We start from the raw sequence: 21605 nt of genomic DNA, 5'->3' as shown, positions 1-21605 counted from the left end.
AAACTTTGAACATTTTGGGAGATTGTGGAAATGGCAGAGAAATGGCTACTTGAAATGTATTTGATATTCCTTTTCTCATGACCTACATAAAGGTTTATGTATTTTCTTATTTTAGTTGAAACAATATGAAGTCTAGTGATTTGTTAATGGAATCATAGTTTGCTGCCTAACCTTATATTGTAAGGTTGTACTGTACTCAGAAGACCAACTACATTCAATGAGATATACTATCAAATAAGTGAATCTCATATTACTATCTTCTATACTTCAAAATGTATATGAAAAAGTGTGTGTGTGTGTGTGTGTGTGTGTGTGTATATATATATGAGATTTCTTTCTTGGCATTATAATAAAATGTGTAATACTTGTAGAGATCTGCATTGCCCATTATTGAACTGCAAAGGTTCTTTCCTGTTTCCAAGAGTCAGCTAATAAAATCTTATTTCCACAGTATATTTTATAGCAATGAAAGATGTGCACTGACCACAAACATGTCATGGTAAATAGCTTGCCAAAGGGCTGATTATTATCCTATTAACTGACTTCAATAACTTTCTCTGCTTCAACTAAGTGGCTTTTATCTTTATTTACATTATCACCTACTTTACAACTGGTGCAACCTGGTCCTCCGACAAAAGAGGGGGAACAATGGGGACAGTTACATATAAATAATTTCTTATCACCTAATTGATGCAAATCCTGCCTGCGGTAGTGACATAGAGACTTGCTTCCTCTTTGAAATGCACATGCTCTCCACATTCCAGTGGTTTAACCCATTCATGGCTGGCAGCATGGACTTTTAAAAACTCAACCATCATATTAATGTTCCATTGATAAAACATTGGTTCATGCTTTTATATCTTTGTTTTGGTCATGCTAATTCACAGCCAGCCCATTTCAATTAGGTTCTGACTACCAAGCAAGACTGGGGTCTCATCTCCAAGACATTTCATTAAGTATATATACGGAAATAGAGATATCCCCTCCTGCCCCCCCAAAAAAGTTAAAAATTCAAAATCCAAAACAGTTTTAGTCCTAAGAATTTCAGATAAGGGATACTCAGCCTTTACAATATTTCTGAATCCCCCCCCCCCCGAAAATAAAGATTTGTTTAGAAAGTTGAAACTTCAGCACTCTTAACATACTGAAAGTTTAGTAACACAAATATATTATAGCTAGGTTATATCTGATATATGAAAAGAAAAGCTGATTTTAAAAATTACGAAGTGACATTCTTGTTTTTATTCCATTATTTTTTACAACCAGAACCAGAAGATCCAGAACTATAAGGAACAGTTACACTGTAAGGCACCTGTTTAGTTTTGCCAGTCAAGAAGAATCAAATGAAAAGGGCAAGAACAGAACAAACTAACAACATTAATAAAACAAAGATAATTATTTTGTTTCCTCTAGTGCTCTACAGTGTCAAGCAGAAGTAATGGTCTCAGTTCCGTAAAAAGAACTGGGAAAAAGAAACCAGGAACAAAAATAGCAAGGAGCTGATATTGTATTGTGAATACTTCTCAGGCTACTAGATATAGAGGAAATAGCCTTTTTGTACATGTTTCAGGGACCAGTACCGTAGGGGCTACAATTGTTATTTCTTTCTGAAAATTCTCCATATACGATGATGACTTAGGCACTGGCAGTGGTTTATAGATTATGACATTGGGTAATATAGCTGTACAAAGTCTTAAATAAAAGTCTGTTACAAAGGGGGTTTTTTTGTTCTCCCTGAGTACATGGTCTAAGGGGCAGAGTTTATTGGAAATGAAAACCTTCTTCAAGCCTTCTCTAGTAATGTTTATCTGTGATCCTGTTGCTTACTATTTGTATGTATGTTCTGTTATGCAGCTTCCTTTATTCTATGATTCCTGAGAGGGGCTGCAGCCCACATGATCATACAGGCTGCAGATAGCAGACTACAGATTACTTCAGACCTCAGATCACACACTTGTTTGCTGTTTTGCTGTAAGAGATGTTCTGGCCAGATGTCACGGAGAATTATCTCAAACATATCTGAAACTGGGCTGATACGTTTTGTACCTGTGTATGCGAAACACATGAAGGTTGTGAGTAAACCAAATATGTTATTTTTTATCAGTCTACTTCATTTTTGTCTCTTGAGTGCATGATACAAACAAGTTGTTTTTATGGGAGAGTATATACTTTTGGGCACTGAGAAATACACCGCTGTTTTTATGCACTGGCAAATCTCTGTTTAAATAATAATAATAATAATAATAATAATAATAATAATAATAATAATAATAATAATACTTTACTTAAGAAGAAGAACATGCCCTGGCAGAATATGTAAAGCAAAGTGAAGAACCTGCTTTGATTGAAGTCAAAAATCAGAAACTCCTCAAAGCACAGCAGACAAAAAACCAGTACAAGAAAGCCGCACTACAAACTAGAGCTGACAGCTGGCACAACAAAACATTGCATGGAAAGTTCCTTGACAAAATTGAAGGAAAAGCTGATAAGGAGAAGACCTGGCTCTGGCTCACGAATGGGACTCTTGAAGAAGGAGACAGAAGGCCTGATCCTTGCAGCCCAGGAGCAAGCCATCAGAACAAACGCAATTAAGGCCAAGATCGAAAAATCAGCGGATGACCCAAAATGCAGACTGTGCAAGGAAACTGACGAAACCATTGATCGTAACCTCAGCTGCTGTAAGAAAATTGCACAGACAGACTACAAACAGAGGCACAACTATGTGGCCCAAATGATTCATTGGAACTTATTCCTCAAGTACCACCTGCCAGCAGCAAAGAACTGGTGGGATCACAAACCTGCAAAAGTATTGGAAAATGAGCACGCAAAAATACTGTGGGACTTCCGAATCCAGACTGACAAAGTTCTGGAACACAACACACCAGACATCACAGTTGTGGAAAAGAAAAAGGTTTGGATCATTGATGTTGCCATCCCAGGTGACAGTCGCATTGACGAAAAACAACAAGAAAAACTCAGCCGCTATCAGGACCTCAAGATTGAACTTCAAAGACTCTGGCAGAAACCAGTGCAGGTGGTCCCGGTGGTTATGGGCACATTGGGTGCCGTGCCAAAAGATCTCAGCCGGCATTTGGAAACAATAGACATTGACAAAATTACGATCTGCCAACTGCAAAAGGCCACCCTGCTGGGATCTGCGCGCATCATCCGAAAATACATCACACAGTCCTAGACACTTGGGAAGTGTTCGACTTGTGATTTTGTGATATGAAATCCAGCATATCTATCTTGTTTGCAGTGTCATAAAATAAAAATAATAATAATACTTTATTTATACCCCGCCCTCTCTCCCCTAAGGAACTCAGGTTGGTTTACAAAAATAACAAAAATGGCAAACATTCAATGGCTAAATAAACATAATAACAACTCTTATATTTCTAATTAAACTGAAGCAAAGGATTCTGCAAGAAATATCCTTTATATTGCTAAGAATTATGAGACTCTGGGAAGAAAGTCAAAAGACTTTGGAACCCACGTTGCTATTTCATTGCTCTTCCCTTTTGAAAGATTAGTTCCGAGAAAAGGGGTGAACAATGGTGCCATAAGGAAAGACTGGGTTTCTTGAAATGCAGTCTGTACTTTCATTAAGAAAACCTTCTTGAAGGAGATGTGTTGTACCTCACCGTAGTTGAAAACCATATATTTGAGAAGAGTCTTGCAAACCTGATCAGGTGGGGTTCAAACTAAGTTAATTGAGAGAGGGAGGTACACCACAGAGGCCAAGGAGGCACCAGTATTGGGAACAATGGCCTGAATGATAAAGGGGAAATTGGACCAAGCGTACAAGTACCCAACAGTGGAAAGAAAAACATCAACAAGAAATCAACTGGAGAGTGTGACCTTGATATTAGATGTATATAGTGTATGGGAAGTAAACAAGATAAACTGAAGTATTAATACAGTAAAGCAAATATGATTTAATGGGATGAGTCTCATTATTGGAATTTAGCAACGGAAGGGAATAATATAATCCAAGAAACCAGATCATACAAGAAAGGAGTAAGAGTAACATTGAATGCCAATAATCATAAAATCAAAGGGTTGGAAGAAACTACAAGGGACATGCAGTCCATGCAGGAAAACACAATCATGTTGTAAGAACATAGAAAATAGCTTGAGAGAGTAAAAATAAAAGGGGAAAGGAACAAGAGAGAGTCTAATATCAGCCCCTAAATCAGACTGAAGATTTTGATTATGCCTTCCTAAAAGAAATGGCTAGCCATTTAAAAAGGAGATATGTAGTAGTAACGAGTCTACTTTGTCTCAAAAATCAAATGAGATGAGTATTATGAAGCTACCACTTTTATAATGGGAGCAAATTAGCATTCTGTTACTGTATAACCTTGAGGACTAATTCCATCCCTTAGCAGTTCTGTCAAGAAAGAATCTACCGTGAAATCTGAAGTGTGTATATGAAAACTTTACCATAATCTTGTGACTCCCATTGTGCCTGTAATATAAAATGTATACTCTGTTTAGGATGGACATAATGCTATATGAAACACACATGGAGTTGTTTTCTGTTTCTTTGATATTTAAGCTGTTAAAACCATATTTTAAAACTCATGTCCTATAACTTGTACTACCATACCATGGGGTAGTACATCATGTGAGATAATTCCTTTAAAAATATTTTCAAACAACTCTTATAATCAGAAAGTTCTTCCTAATGTTTAGATGGAATTTCATTTCCTGCCATTTGAATCCATTTGCTGTGTCTTATTTCCTAGAGGAGCAGAAAACAGGCTTGCCCCTTCCTCAATGTGACATCCTTTCAAATATTTAAACTCAGCTGTCATGGCCTCTTTTAACCTTCTCTCCTCCAAGCCAAACATGCCCTAACCTAACCCTCATTGGGATTCATGGTTTCAAACCTTTAACTGATTTGGTTGCTATCTTCTGGGCTTGATCTAGCTTGTCAGTATACTTGAATTGCAGTGCATAGAACTGGACATAGTATTATCCCAGGTGAGGTCTGACCAACTTAGTAAAATGTACATTTTCTGAGCCTGCGCTATATTCAACTCAAATCTCACTGAAGTCTACCCGTTTCTCTGTAATGTGATGGCTTACCACACTGTAATGTGGGAAAAAGTGGGATATAAAAATAGATTAGACAGATATAGAGATATATGGAAAGAGAAATGTTCTTGCATGTTTCATAGAAACCACTGGAAAAAGACACTACATGACACTAGTATGTTGTCATTATTATTACTATTATTCATTCCCCACTTTTTGTCTCTAAAAGATAGACTCAAAGGGGCTTACAGTAAAACCAATACAATACAATTTGGAACATAAACGTCTACAAACATTAAAAAAAGAATTAAATAGTAACAGTATTAAAAATTAAGAGTTAAACCCCTTAAAACCAATTAAAAGCCTATTCATGCCTTTACATCACTAGTTCCCAACCTTTGGGCCTCCAAGTGTTTTGGACTTCAGTTCCCACAGTTCCTAACAGCAGGTAAGCTGGCTAGGATTTCTGGGAGGTGAAGTTCAAAACACCTGGAGGCCCAAAGGTTGGAGACATTGCTTTACATGCACAGTGCAAAACAGAATAATGTCAATTATGGACTTACCGTATCAATATAAAAAGTGTTGGATCCAACAAAAGTGATGCCATCTTGAAGATCATAATTGTGGACCCCATTTTGGTAATCTTGATATGGGATCACAGTGAGAGAGAATGGGCCAACGCTCTGAGGGCTCCAGTTTGTTAGCTTCACTTCCAGTTTCACAGGGTCTCCAACGGTGCAATCTGTGACAATGTCGCAGTCACAGAGCTTTCCTTCCACCAAAACATCTGTAATTTAAACCAAAAGGTTGGAATCAGTGCTATATCCTTCAGGGGTTTAGAAACCTAAATAGTTTCATGGCACTAGAACAAAACAAAACAAAAACAAGTGGAACAAACTCACATATATCTAAATGTGCACAAACACAATTACATATTGAGTTTGTATGGTGCTTTATAATATTCACTGATATACAATCTAGTATCATGTTGAAACATTATTAAATTACTTTTTTTGAGGTATCTGTGTAAGAAACTGAAAGACAAAAGAGCTGAAGAACAAGACCTGCATAAGATATTCGTTTCTACTATTATGGTTCTACAGTTGAGAAGCATAATGAGCTGGAAATATACAGAAATCGTTCATGATAGAAAACTGTTTATAAAAGATTTATTAAACTGTCCCATGAATATACATGAAGACTTACAATACAAGCTAAGAAAATGGATTTCTCCTTCAAGGAGAAATCAAATACATTCTTGTACAGTCAGAGACAGGAAAGAGAAAGGGGAGATAGCACAGATAAAATGGAAGTCAATAAATATTTAAGATTTTTTGTTGCATTTAAGACATAAATATGTATATGTGTGTGAAAATGACAGAAAACACTGGCTTCAGAAATGCTTTGAAGGCCAAGAGCAAGAAAAGCAAAAAAAAAACAAAAAAAAAACCATGAAGATATTCTTAGGTAGTATGCAGTGTTGGTAGTTAGAAGCAGTATGAAGAAGAACACAGAATTTCCATACAGTTGCTGCATTCTCAAATAAATTGTTTTTTGTAGTTTGCTATACATACTAGAGACTCCTGATGGGTGATAACATTTTAGTTGTCTGTTAATACTGTAGACTTCAAAGACCTAGCCACGGTAGTCTGGATCAGTATGCAAATATTGTTGCATACTTGAGACCAAATGAGAGTACGAGGTTGATGGCATACATTTTCGTAAACTGAGCTTTACTTCAACAGATGCATCTGATAAAGTGGATCCAGTCTACAAAAGCTTATGTTACAAACATTCTCTTGGTCTCAAAGGTTCTACAATGTCCCTTCATGTAATAATGCAGTAGTCATGACTTCATGTCTTTCTCTGGTTTTGAGAAGTTTCTTTATTTAAAACATTTATATGCTTCTCTTCAACAGAACTTCCTAGAGTGTATCAAAATAAAATTCTTTGGAAGGCTTGATCACTATGGAGTGGAATCTTTGCCACAGAGGCAGCCTCAATTTCCAGTAACAGTATAAAATCAATGATTATACTTAGACATGAATTTTTTAGAGAGTACAATCATATCCAGAATAGGTCAAGGAAAACATCTTCCTGAATGTGAAAACTGGTTACACAGAAAACTTATATTTTTACAGAAATATAATATAGACTTACAACAGATAAAAAGGTATGATGGTTATCCTTGCTAAAATGGTTGGATAAGTCCTATTTCCATGCCACCGTTAACTGATCTTAACCAAGTTGGAGAAAAGGCACACAATGCATACAGCAAGTGAGGCAGGAGCTTATTGCAACATTCACAGAAATACCTGAATATTAATGTCATCCCAGAGCTTCTGCAGTGCAACAGAAGACTCTAAGATGCCATTTCTTTTGCCAAAAAAAGAGGTAGCTAATGGACTGGAAGGACCGTGCAATTCTCCTTGGTGCTGCAAAATTTAACAGGAAACTCTTTATATGGGAATGTTAGCAACGTTAGTCACATTATATTGATTCCTTTCACCATTTTCCATGCCAGTCTGAGAATGCAAAAGTGTACCATCGGGATGCAATTCTTTACTAATTTTCCTCTTGAAGGAAGCAATGAGAGTAATTTCCTTCCTATCATGAGAAAGTTTTCAAAAGCTGAATATTTTTGGACTTTTTAATGTGGCATTTTTACATAGAGAATAGCATTTTTTGCAAAGAAAGGATGTTTTTGTTCAGAAAATAATACTTTTGTGTATAAGCAATACTGTTCATATGCAGAAAGTGCTATTTTCAATATCACAACATGCAAATGTTGTAACAAATAAGATCCCAAACAACAGTATTCTCTGCACAAGAAAGCTCATTTACGGAACAACAACAACAACAACAACAACAACAACAACAACAATTTTTTGAAGAAAATTGTGTTTTCTATGCAGAACATCTATATGCATGACTCTTGCGTATAATAAGTTCCAAACTGTGAAGACAGTATTCTTTTTGGTTGACATTCAAAAACATATTTTCAATCATTTTAATGAATGTTTTCAGATATTCTTCTAAATTCTAGTACAGTACTACTTCCTATTTTGACAGATTCCTCTTTGAAGAAATAGGAGAAGTGTGTGCCAGATATATCTGAACAACCACTACTGAGATAGTATTTGCAATTACCAATGTTGGGAAAGTGCTGAAGCCTATTTCAATAAAATAATGGACTACTTCATGTTGATATTCTGTTGCTATTGTAGACAAACTAAAGTATTTGCTTTTAAACTTGAAGAACATTTCTTACAATCAATCAAGCACAGCATCTACTGCAAAAAACAACATTGAATTTTAAAAAGATACACAATCTGTGGAAAAAGCCACATCTAACTAAATCCAGCACAGACAGTATTAGACTCTACATCCTTCGCTTTATCTTATGTTCGGCTGTCAGCCACTGAGGCCAAATGGCAAATACATAATGCCTTTCAGAATCGCATCAACCAATGCAACACCAGGAGAGAAGGAATAAAGCAAAGATGACATCAGAATCATACATTTTAATATGTTTTATATTTTTAAAAACAATAACAAGGCTGACATCAAAGGATCAGCTTTTCCATTCAGTTCTGTGTTCACTGCCACGACACAGGTATTTTTAGACTGGCCAGTAGCGAAACTTAATGCTATCAACATTACAGTCACACGCTCGCTCAGACGCTCTCTCACATAAAAGAGCCACCTGCTGCCTGTGAATATTTCACAGCAGATTAGCAAAAGACATTCATATTCATATTTGGGCTCTCTTACGTTTTGAATCGAATAAAACAGGTAAAAGAGATTCATACCACTTCCACATCCCTAGCTGGCTTCATCTCTTGAGGGAGGTACATGTGAAACCTTAATTTATACATTAAAATTAATACAGTAGAGTCTCACTTATCCAACATAAACGGGCCAGCAGAATGTTGGATAAGTGAATATGTTGGATAATAAAGAGGAATTAAGGAAAAGCCTATTAAACGTCAAATTAGGTTATGATTTTACAAATTAAGCACCAAAACATCATGTTATACAACAAATTTGACAGGAAAAGTAGTTCAATACACAGTAATGCTATGTAGTAATTACTGTATTTACAAATTTAGCACCAAAATATCACGATTTATTGAAAACATTGACTACAAAAAGGCATTGGATAATCCAGAACGTTGGATAAGCGAGTGTTGGATAAGTGAGACTCTACTGTATATTTCTATCTCATCTTTGGCAAGGTACTAGAAAAAAACGATTTTCTATCCTTGCTGTGTAGATTTTGCATGGGTTATAAGAGATCACTCGCCAAATCTTTCAGCCATTATGATGGTTATGTGATTTCTGAACAAAAATCATGCTTATGTTTCTTTAGTTCAGTTGGTGTAAGAGTAGGGTCATCTTTTTCTTCTCATCCAGCAAATTTATAACTAAATTTGACAGGACTCTGCAGAAGGAAAAGTCTTTAATCAAGGAAAAAGCTCATGTCAATCCTTCCCATCTTACATAAAGCCAGATATTTCAACAGCCATTCAGAATTTCAAGTTGGCTTTTAATTCATCTCTGAGAAATTAGCCATTCTATTGAGCCACTGAATATCTACCAAAGCAATAAAGAACAAAGAGAAACTTTAACTTAATTTCCCTTTTAGTCTCTTAGAGCACAATGAACCTTTTCATGTGATAATTCGAAGTGCTCCCCCTCCATATCCAATTAAAACCCGAAAGGTCAGAAGACAGCAACCTCAAACCAGGTTTATTTATGCCATACATCTCACAGTCAATTAGCCTCACATTCATTGAGGATGTGTTATGAGTACAGAGACTAATTGTTTCCTGAACTCAGCATCAGTACCTGGCACCTATAAAAATGTGCAGACAACCATCACTGCCAGATGATCGATGAATGTTTGTACAAGCCATTGTAGGAGAAATAATATATTATGGTTGGACACTTCCCAAGATGGTCACATGTGAACAGAGGAAATATTTCAAATTTTCATACCTTTCGTGCCATAGAAAAGGTCCATTTGACCACATTGACTTGTTTATTTTAATTGCAAACAGAAGAAAGAACCTCAGGTTCAGTGTCCAATCACGCTTGTTAACACAGATGCCATATAAGAACAGTATTAGTTTGGCACTAATGTACAATAGTTCTACATCTCTAGCATGGCAGCAAACCATTTTGCTTTAATTCAGATTTTGTTTTGTTGCAAAGAAAATTTCTGTTTCAGAACATTGTAAGAGACTAAGCAGAATACAACCAAAATATTTAACACTCCCATAAAAGTTGGCAGGGAAGAACACAGATGAGCTCAATTACCTCTTTTGGGAGGAATAGTCGTGTGGCACAACTCTCCCCCTCTTTGAGCAGCTGCATACAATAAAATGACTGACTCACAAAGCATGTACTCTGGCCCATAGCCTGAAACAGGTTGCCATTTGAGGAGAGGGAATATATTCCAATCCCTGCTGTTTCAAAAAATTACTTTGATGCAGATGTTCCTGGGTGATACACACATGTATCACCCAGGAAGATCTACATCATGGGAATTTCCTGCTTCTGCACATTCAGTAACTGCTACTTATGAAGACCTAAGTGGGCTTGACACATGCAAGATAAATGATGACAGGAATGCTGAATTGTTGAAGACATTTCCTCCCGTAAAACAACTGAAATGATTATGAAGCATATAAAGAAACCACATAAAAACTGAAAGTATTCTTCACTCTTCTTTTCTAAATTGCAATTCATGGAGGATAAATCTTTTCATGGATCTCAGCCATGACAGCAAAATGGAAACTTTGGCTACAGTGATGGGCTAATTGGAAACACTATGCTCCAATTAAATAATTGGACCCAACATTAAACCAATTGTATATACCGTGTTTCCCCGAAAATAAGACAGTGTCTTATATTATTTTTTACTCCCAAAGATGCGCTAGGTCTTATTTTCAGGGGATGTCTTATTTTTCCATGAAGAATAATTCACATTTATTGTTGAACAAAAAAATGAACATTTATTCTATACTGTACAGTAGTTGTCATCACAAACCAACATAACTAAACCAGACAAACTGATTCCTGTCAAGAATTTCTTGTTACTACCATTATTTCCATATACAACTGGTATGTACATTTACCAATCCTGCATGCTATGGTGTTTTGTTTGGCGGGCACCGGGCATGCTTCCAAACAAAAGCTTTGCTAGGTCTTACTTTCGGGGGAGGCCTTATATTTAGCAATTCAGCAAAACCTCTACTAGGTCTTATTTTTTAGGGATCTTATTTTCAGGGAAACAGGGTACTTGTGTATAAGCTGACCTCATCTATAAGTTGAGGGCAGGTCTGGGTTCAAAATTACAGGTTTTGATATGACCCATGGGAAAATTGAGTGTCATTCAGCAAAGAAGGGAAAACACCAACTCAAGGGACCATGTGCCAATGGCTGCCACTCCTGCCATTTTCCCACTCAAGCATTCAAATGGGCCTTTTGCCATGCTACTCACAGAGTGAAATTATTGCTTTTTTAATAACAGTTAAAGCACAGAACTCTTATAAAAAAAGGACCCAGCCCCTTCTCTGAGTAGCGTGGCAAAAGAGAAGTGCTTAGTCTGTCCTGGGAGAACATAAAATAAGCTCTACTTTTGCTTCTGGCCTCTTTGAGGCAGGAAAATGGTGTTGGTTGCCGCTTTTTTGGTGCTTTACGTGCAAGGAGCACAGAGACAGGAGGGGGGGGTCAGTGCTTCTTGCAGGTTCTCTTGCTTTTTGATCATTCTATTCTGAGAAGGGGATTGTTATTTTTTTAATAAAAGCTAAGGTACAGTACTTATACTGACCTGTGAATAATTCAACTCAGTATTTGGGGGAGGGGAGTGTCAATTTTTTACAAAATTTTCTAGAATTGTACATGAGTATACACCAAATATCCTCAAAGTAATTTTGCACAGATTCAAGAGTGAGCTTTTGGGCAAACTAGGCCTTGAACTAAGAATCTTAGCTACCAAAATGTATTTGTTCGTTTCCTGCAATACGAAATAGCCCTGATCTGAACTTTAAGATGATTCACTGGCAAATTGTGGCTTAACTGGTGCATGCATGCACTGTTCATTACATTTCTTCAGGATTGTTCAAGTACAGTGTCTATATGGTATTCTAGTGCCAGTGAAATGCAAATAAAAGATCATCATCATCATCAGGGCAACTTCCAACTGAAGTATTACATTCCAATTTGTAATGCAGATGTGCTAAAGAAACAACGAATTAAAAAGTATAACTGAATATTTTTCAGATGTGACAAATAATATTAGACAGGAAGAAGACATGAGCAAAGTGTTTCATTACAATTACTTTCACAAGCACCAAGAGATGGTAGAGAAATCATTACAATAAGGATGGATCAAATCTACTTAAGATTTTATTTGCTAGCTGTCTAACTGAGCAATGTTAGAAAACGTCCTCACCTTCCTTCCTTCTTTTTCTGTGTAAAACTCATCTTGGAGTTTGAGCAGAGCATAGAGAAAAACATTCTTACAGATATAGTGTAAAAATAAATGATAAAAGATGTTGACTAACTAAGCTCATGCTTTTTCTGATTTTTCAAAATATGTGGGAAAAGACATGAGTTGTGGAAAAATGTTGCCCTGTTGCAAACGAATGTGGTGTACAATGCAAGGTGATTTTCTTGTCTGGATCTTGTGATTAGGTAAGTACCTTGTACCTCCTTTGTTTGAAAGCTGAAGCAGTTCCTGGCAGCTTCTCGTTTCAGCTTCACTACGCATGTTTGATGGAAGCACTTTCATTTCCTGGGCTGTTTTTCAAACCTTCCAAATCTGTTTTGAGCTCTGTTGTAAAATGTGTTATGTTACAGAACTCCACACAGTTCTCTTGTCCCCTTTGGTCCCCCTTTGTATATTTCTGCATAAATTCATTCCCTTTTGAATTCTAAAAAGTTGTAGTCTTTTTATAATTCGCAAAGGCTTTGGTGTCCTTGTTCCCTCATCATGAAAAATTTTAGACAGATAAATCCAAAAACACAGATGTAGGAAGAGCTCAGGGCTTACATCAGGCTCATCATGCAAATGACAAGTGGTAATTTCATGACCAGCAAATTTTCAGGTTATGTGTGTATTTTGCTTTACATCTGTTGTATGTGTCTCATGTTGGTTCCTTTCTCCTTCTAACTGGCATTTAAACTTGATAGAGGAGAATTCTGTTTCTAGAGAGGAAAGGAGACAATGTCTAGACAAAACCAAATAAATAACTAACTGGTATCTTCAGATGTTAACGGTTTGTGTAATGGATGTTCTGCTGAATTACACCCTATATTCATTCTCTGAAGGTGCACATTGTTTTTTTCTTATTACCAGCACTTCTTAAATGTGTTGAATGGTTTTTCTTTTGAGCATTTGAAGAAACAACAAGGGATTGCCACGAGCTAGATGTCTGGCTGATAAGCACATCTGGATATTCAATGGGTTGAAAGTTTAAAAAGCAGGATGGGATTCCATAGGAAAATATGTTACCCCAAAATCCTCTGTACCAAAATGTAGCAAAATGAAAAACTGGCAGCACCAGACATCTAAATCACTGATTCTTAAATCTAGGTCCTACCCCTGAGCTCAAAGATGGGATCACGAAAAGTTTGCCATCAGCAAAGTTTCTGAATACCACCCCTTTACAAAAAATATATTAGCAACTATGTGCAGGGTTTACAGTGGAATCTGCAAAAAAAAATACTTCAGCTGTACTCCACCAAAAGGAAAATCAGCCTGTTTAGCAAGCCTTGTAGTAATTAATGTTTGATTTTAATACTTATTTTATATACCTATACCTGGGGTCACTTAAAAATTTCTCAAGCAAAAGGTGCTTAAGAAAAATTAATCTCTAAACAAGATCAGCCCCAGCAAATACACTTAACCTCTAACTTAGGAGACACAACACAAAACAGTTGGAAATGTGAAGCCTAGATCAAACTTGATCATCACATGTAGTTTTTCTGGAATTATAAGAAAAAGGACAGCTACACCGTAAGTGACTCAGACCACTTATCCAGCTTTGCTCTCAGGTGGCAACGGCTTTCCTTCGAGAGAAGTCTCCTCTATTTCAGCTACAAGAAACAGGATCTCAACCTGTAAAGCCTATGGTCTAATCCTGAAAAAACGGTATTTCCTGGATTGCTTAGCTCTATTACTGATACTAAATGTAATATTGGGATCTTGACCATTTAAATGGAAGCAACCCCACGCACACTGATCTGAGCACTGGGGGAAATTGATATAAAATGAAACAGAAAATAAATGACGTGTCTCTCCCATCTCAAGAAGTACTGAACTCTTTCCAAAAAGGACTCAAGTTTAAGCTTGTACGATGTTCTGAAAAGAGGTAGTTTCATATGTGGGTTATGGCATATGTGGGCAATGGGTCTGCACTCCGGGGACAAATGACCATAGACAGAATAAATGTTTATAAAAAATCTGTGCCTTCACAGTTAGAATAAAAGAAGTTGAAGTCATACAGCTTTATTTTATTTTAAATGAAAGGCCAATCAAGAGGGAAACCAGGGTGACTGTAAGTGCCACATGCATTCTGAACACAAAGCAACGGAAAGAATTTTTGTTCTGCACATAATGACCAAAACCCAGTACTAATTTGCAGGAAAGTCCATTGCTTTCATAATCCTTTTTAGTTACCTAACTTCTGGCAACTTTCCCATGCATGAGAAATGTTTTTAAATTGAATTAGTGTCATTTTGCTTCTTTCAAAATTAGACAAAGAAGGAAGGGAAAAGCCACCCCGGAGATGTTCCAAAAAAAAGTTAAAGTAAGCAACCAGTACCTCTTGCTATGTGGCTGTACTTTTCTAGAAGGCTGTATCAAGGTAACTCTTAAAAGAGGCAACTTGATACAGCCTTCTGGAAAAGTGAATGCCTAATGCATTTGTAGGGTCACAAAGAAGACAAAAAGGCAACAGGCAGAAATCTACATGGATCAAAACATTTCCAGGTTTGAGCACTTCATGAGAACTCAAAACTGAGAACCTCAGCAGCAGGTTCTTCATGTTCAAAAAACTGGTGTTACTACTGTGGAAGAAATTGGTCCAGATCTGCTTCTACCCTTAAATAAATAGAATGAAATGAAGGAACTGTATTTTAAATATTATTTTTGTATACCGTCAGCCTTAAGCCAACCTTACGACAAATCTGTCAGGGTTTTCTTGGCAATATTTGTTCATATGGGGCTTGCCTTTGGCTTCCTTGGAGATTGAGAAAGTGTGACGTGGCCAAGATAGGATTCCATGAAAGAAGAGAGATTCAAAATCTATTCTCTGGAGTCCTCATGCAATGTTCAAACCTACATTTATATTATATACATTTAAGTTATGGATATGTTTATATTGTGGAATCTTCCAAGATCTCCCCCCAACAATCTGTCAGCTACAGTTTATTCACTTCCTCAACTGATCACATGCTGAGTAGAAGGGAATAAAAAGAACACTCTGAACATTTCAAATTATATCTTGATGTTAGTGATATAAAATGCAATTTGAATATATAGGATGTTTGCTCCCCACTACCTGTAATTAGGTTTCAGCTGCACCAACAGTAACAAAGAAAACTGAAAAGGATTAGCAACACTACTATAACATCCTGCTCTTGTGTTTCAGCTTTAAAATAAATCTCACCACAAAAAGTATTGTATTTTCACCACAAAAAATGCCAACAGAAAGAGCAACACTACTTTGCAGATATACAGAATCAAGAACCATGTCAGTTTTCCATTGTTACTGAATGTTAGTGAGCTAGTAGCATTGCAGCATTTTTTTAAACTTGATCAATTTACATCCTACCTTTCAGTGATAACACACTCCCAAGATGACTTACATAAATTCTAAAACAAGAAATAATAAAGTAGTTAATGATTTATCCCATCTCTCAAATAAATCAGCTCTAGATTTTGGCAGTTTTGTTCTGCAGAATTGTGCACTGGGATTCCATGCAACAATTAGTCCATGGCTGATTATTCCAATTTGAAAATACTATCTTTGATGTTATCTGGATTACCACATAAATTTTGATACTGTACAGTACCAACTCTTATGAAAATCAGAACCATTACCTTCTCTGAGTAGAGTGGAAAAAAGATAAGAGTTTAGTCCAGTGGGTCTCAACCTGGGTCCCCAGATTTTTATGGCCTACAACTTCCAGAAATCTCAGCCAGTTTACCAGTTGTTAGGATTTCTGGGAGTTGAAGACCAAAAACATCTGAAGACCCCAGGTTGAGAACCACTGGTTTAGTCTGTCTGGCATAACTTTAAAAACATATCAACTGCCACTATTCTCTGGCTGCTTCTTTGAGGGGAAGCCCCAAAGAGCTGCTTCCATGGCCATTTTCCTCCAAGACAGTGACATCATTAGTTATTTTTACCCCAGCATATTAATAACATAATCACTACATAGACCTCTTCTCATATCACTATATTTTGCACCATGCCTCCCCTTCTGGACCATTCAGAGTGGGTAGTTTATTTTACCTAAACAACTGGAAGATCATTTTTCCTCCTCACTTTGACCAGGCCACCTTCCACTTCACCACTTGCTATTGTTTTTCCAGCTCCCAACTAACAGGATGAACACAGTAAACTCATGAGTAAACCTGCCCCTCTCTGCTCTGAGCAGCTCAGAACAAGCAGCACAATGAAGGGTTTGCAGAACCGGAGGAGGTCTATTATATTGTCCCACAGTGACAGTCATTTTGGTGTCACCCTGTCCACATCTTCCACACCTATCACTAACACCACCTGACACCAAAATATCCAGAAGCAGCAGAGAAAGTACTTACATTGATCCAGAATTTTTGGTTTGATTTTTTGCTCTTGTTTGTACCTAAATACAACTATATATGGTAGGAGTAAAGGGAAAAGAAAACTAGAGTCTATTTCAAAATAATTGTTTTCCTCTATTAAATGTGTTGTCTTGTCACCTGTATTAACTTCCTTTCTATTCATCGATTCATTCTAATTCCCAAATCCATCCTTGGCTCAATTTCACGATTACTGCAAAAACCTAGATGGGGTACAATTTTCTTCAATTAAATATTCACATTAGGCACTGTTCTTTGGAAAGAAAAATGTTTAACTTACTGTGTGATGTGCACTAACTGGCTCAGATATCCTCATGGAAAAGCTGAATGGAAGCTGGATATTTAGAAAATATAATCACACACTGTACAGAAATCAATACTGAAGGCATAATGTCTGCCCCCAGATCAACTTGTTGGTCTACTGAGCTTATCTTCACTGGGTGTCCACCTTCCTGCTGTAAGCAAGTTGAAACTAGAGGAAAGGCACCCTGTTTCTGGAAGACATGCTTTGGCAAGGTTTGTCTGCTGCCAATACTATGATCTTTTTGCTGTTAAAATCTTTTTACTACTATTGTAAACCTTTTCATGACTGCGGATAACTCTGTGTGATATCATATAATCATTTTATTCAAAATTTACCTGCAGATATTGTTGAAGTGAAAAGTTAATATGTAAAACAATTTACTTACTAATCTACCTTTGGAGCTAACCTACACACATTTTCTTTCATATAAATTCCATAGTGCTGCACACACTTCTTTCTTTCCCTTTTTCCTTTAAATAATAAAAGGGGTGTTTGGGGTGGCAGACACAGTCCTTTTGATGACCCAAGCAGTATCATCTCAAATGAGGCAGTAGCAGAATGTGGGGTTTGAACTACAGTCAAGTGTGTTCAGTCACATTGGCAAAGGAGTAACCAAGGACCACAACGGAATTACTAGAGAGATTTGAAGAGGCAAACTGTGGTGTATCTAGATTAGATGCCAATATATATTTCTATGCAAAACTGCTAATTTTCCCAGACTAAATTGTGGCTCCGAGACTGAAAAATTCTGTTAAGAACCTTTAGCCCCTACAATCTGCATCACTCAATACAATAGAGTCTCACTTATCCAAGCTAAATGGGCCAGCAGAAGCTTGGATAAGCGAATATCTTGGATAATAAGGAGGGATTAAGGAAAAGCCTTTTAAACCTCAAATTAGGTTATGATTTTACAAATTAAGCACCAAAACATCATGTTATGCAACAAATTTGAGAGAAAAAGTAGTTCAATACGCAGTAATGTTATGTTGTAATTACTGTATTTACAAATTTAGCACCAAAATATCACGATATATTGAAAACATTGACTACAAAAATGGCTTGGATTATCCAGAGGCTTGGATAAGCGAGGCTTGGATTAGTGAGACTCTACTGTACTTCCTTTTTGGATTATCCAGAAATGCTGTATTCTGTTTAAAAAACAAGTTCAGACTGCAGTGAATTACTAGGATTTTTATACTTTCATAAGACATTGTTTTTTACCCACACTATGACAGTGAGATGTAATGACATGTGCCCCAGGCTGTTAAAAAAGACTACTGGAGCTGAGCAGTTAATGGAGAGAACATCATATCCTAAAGTCATAAACATGTGGTGATGGAAGTTTGGTTGCTATTTAAGTGAAAGTGGTCAGGAGAGAAACACAGGTCTCTAAGGAATCTCAGATTGCGTAAGGACATTGTGATAGCATTCAAAAACACATAGCCTGGACACAGGATATTATTTGAGAACACAAAAATGCTGGACCATTCCAACAACTATCATGTCAGATTACACAGAGAAGCCATTGAAATCCACAAGCATGTGGACAACTTCAACAGAAAGGAAGAAACCATGAAAATGAACAAAATCTGGCTACCAGTATTACAAAACTCCAAAATCAAAACAGTAGATGGGAACCAACACTCTGAGGGCTTGACTGAACAAAGGATGCCCCCAGGCAAGAGACAAAACATTTCCAATGCTAATTAGGGTGATTAACTGAAACATTAATGCTGGCTCCCAGTGACAAAGGACTCTTGCCACACCCTGGACTCTACACAGATATATATTCTTTCCTTTCCTTACTTAGTTTATCCATACCTCACAACCTCTGATGATGCCTGCCATAGATGTGGGCGAAACGTCAGGAGAGAATACTTCTGGAACATGGCCACACAGCCCGAAAGACATACAACAACCCAACATAGCCTACTTTCTTTCAAGGCAATGCTTAATCAATGCAATAGCCCTACAGAAAACAAACCAAAATTTATGCAATATTTAGACCCAATAAGAATGACTCTGGTGTAAGTTCTGTAGTCAAAATAATGTATACTTAAACATTAGAGAAATTATCAGCTGCAGCAGACTGACATGTATATGAGTGCAGAAACACTCATATAGACAATGCAAATGTTTTGTTATAACTTCTATGTTCGTAAGATGACATAAGAGAAATGGCTCATGTAGAAAAGCTGCTGTTTTTAGTTAAAATTCATATATTCCATGATGTCACTGATTAAAATCTGTAGCAATATTGAATATCACTAGGGATCCTTGTGATTAGCTCTTCAAGTATCTCGGTTTACATTATGGGCCATTTTGGATGATATCATACAGCAGGGATATGGAAAAATTTTGGTTCACTGGTTATCAGTAGAATCCTGATGACAAAGAATTATAGAGTTGGAAAACTACATGGGCCATCCAGTCCACCCACCTGAGATACAGGAATACACAAGTCAAAACCTGCCTGACAGTAGACCACCCAGCCTCTGTTTAAAAACCTCCAGAGAAAGAGATTCCACCACACTTCAAGGAAGCAGTGTGTGTTTCACCATTGAATAGTTTTTACCATCAGGAAGATCTTCCTAATGTTTCAGTGGAGTCTCTCATTTCTGTAGTTTGAATCCATTGCTCAATGTCTCTGGAGTAGCAGAAAACTATCTTGCTCCCTCCTTAATATTACATCCTTTCAAATATTTAAAACATAGCTATCATACCACCCCTTAACCTTCTCTTCTTCAGACAAAATATCATGACCTCACACTTACAACGTCAATGATTAAACTTTGCCCATAATTGGTTTGTTGTTAATTGAAGTCAGAAATTCAAGGATGGATAATTTCGTTTATCTGGTTTTGTTTCTTTCTCAAAAGAGCAGTGAAACAATTCTAGGAGTTTAGCTAGTAATATACAATAAAATACAACAACATAAAATACATAAAATACAATAAAATTAATGCATAAAATATAAATAATAGTTCCTGCACAACCACCACTATTTATTTCATGCCAAACAGACTAATGTGACAACTAGGAAACAAATCTACTTGTTTTTGGCACACACAACTGTATTATGGAGGTACAACTTCAGTAATAATATTGGGTTTAAAAACTACTTCAATGGCAGCTAATGTTTATGTTTTATTATTTGGGGAGTTTTCGTTTTATTGTGATGGTATCTGTTTTGTGTGTTTTTAGTGTTTTACTAGCTTTACTTGCTTTACTATCATTTGAAAATAAGACAACCTATAATGTATCCAGTTTAAAGGACAGCAAAGGGACCTGAGAATGACCTATTTACTCAAGGGTGTTCGGATCTGCTAAAATGAATTACCAGAATCCAGACTGATTGGCTATAACTCTTTATAGCTTCATTCAAAACTAAAGAGTTGGTCCTCCATATTACAGATTCTGCACCCATGGATTCCACTATCCATGGCTTGTATATATATTTTTAATCCAAAAGAAAAACGTTGATTTTGTTATTATAAAAAAGGAATGCCATTTTACTACACTATTGTATGTCATGAGATATCAAGAATTTTGGTGTCCATTGGGTGGTCCTTTAATCAAACTATGGTGGACACCACTGTATTTTTTTTTTAGGCATACTTTCCTTGAAAAATAATGTTTCATTTTGTCTCTCAGCAAAGCACTTAGAATTTGAAACAAAGGCTATTTCTGAATTTTATACAGTACAAGTTTCACCGTAGAATCAATTCATGGCACTGAACCAAGCATATTACTGCCTAATGAATCACAGACCCATGCTAGCACATCGAACAGGTGCTGGTACAAGTTCAACAAGGGCATGACACAGGGAGCTATTTTGAGGTCATGAAAAAGAACAATTAAGAGATACATTTTCTATGCCAAGGTGATAAGAGGAAGCCATGTCATATTTGACCAGATCATGAAACATTTTTACCTGCATGTAACAGTCTATTTTCAGCTATATGTAAAAGATAACACATTACTCCCTCTTAATAGGCAGGCAAATGATTTACAGCATCTCCATGGCTGCGTAAATATGAATGCTAGAACACCAAGATTTTCGATCTTACTGAGGTAGTGATGATTTAAGTACAGTGAGCTGGAATTAATTGGAAGCATTTAAGGCTATATTGACAATTAAATGTCTTATCTCAGCATTTTACAAAGATAGGATGAAATAAATATCTGTCTCAGACTTAGGATTTTGGCATTGTAAATACAGAAAAAGCCATCTACGGCTTTCTTGGTGTATTAACCAAGCAGTCACAGAAAAGTTTAAAATGGTATGAACTTTGTTATGTTCAGACTGGTATGAATGAAAATGCCTAATCTTAATTAGTTCTGTATTGCCACTAAACAAAAAAAAAATGATCCAAAGTTGTCTCTTCCAAGTCTGGT

At 36.5% G+C, this 21605-nt stretch overlaps 1 protein-coding gene across 4 annotated transcripts in view; it reads right to left on the bottom strand.

Moving 5' to 3' along the window:
• Positions 1-21605, bottom strand: part of trappc9 (trafficking protein particle complex subunit 9) — a 299446-nt gene that overhangs the window by 6946 nt on the left and 270895 nt on the right. For all 4 annotated transcript variants that reach the window (XM_062979970.1, XM_062979971.1, XM_003219482.4 and 1 more), the window contains one exon: positions 5607-5830. In XM_062979970.1, coding sequence (XP_062836040.1) covers positions 5607-5830 — 224 coding nt within the window. The remainder of the gene's footprint in view (positions 1-5606; positions 5831-21605) is intronic.

The sequence above is a fragment of the Anolis carolinensis genome, chromosome 4, assembly GCF_035594765.1.
Source record: "Anolis carolinensis isolate JA03-04 chromosome 4, rAnoCar3.1.pri, whole genome shotgun sequence".
Classification (NCBI taxonomy): Eukaryota; Metazoa; Chordata; class Lepidosauria; order Squamata; family Dactyloidae; genus Anolis; species Anolis carolinensis.
The sequence above is the reverse complement of the archived record's forward strand: the minus strand, read 5'-3'. Positions and strand labels throughout refer to the sequence as shown.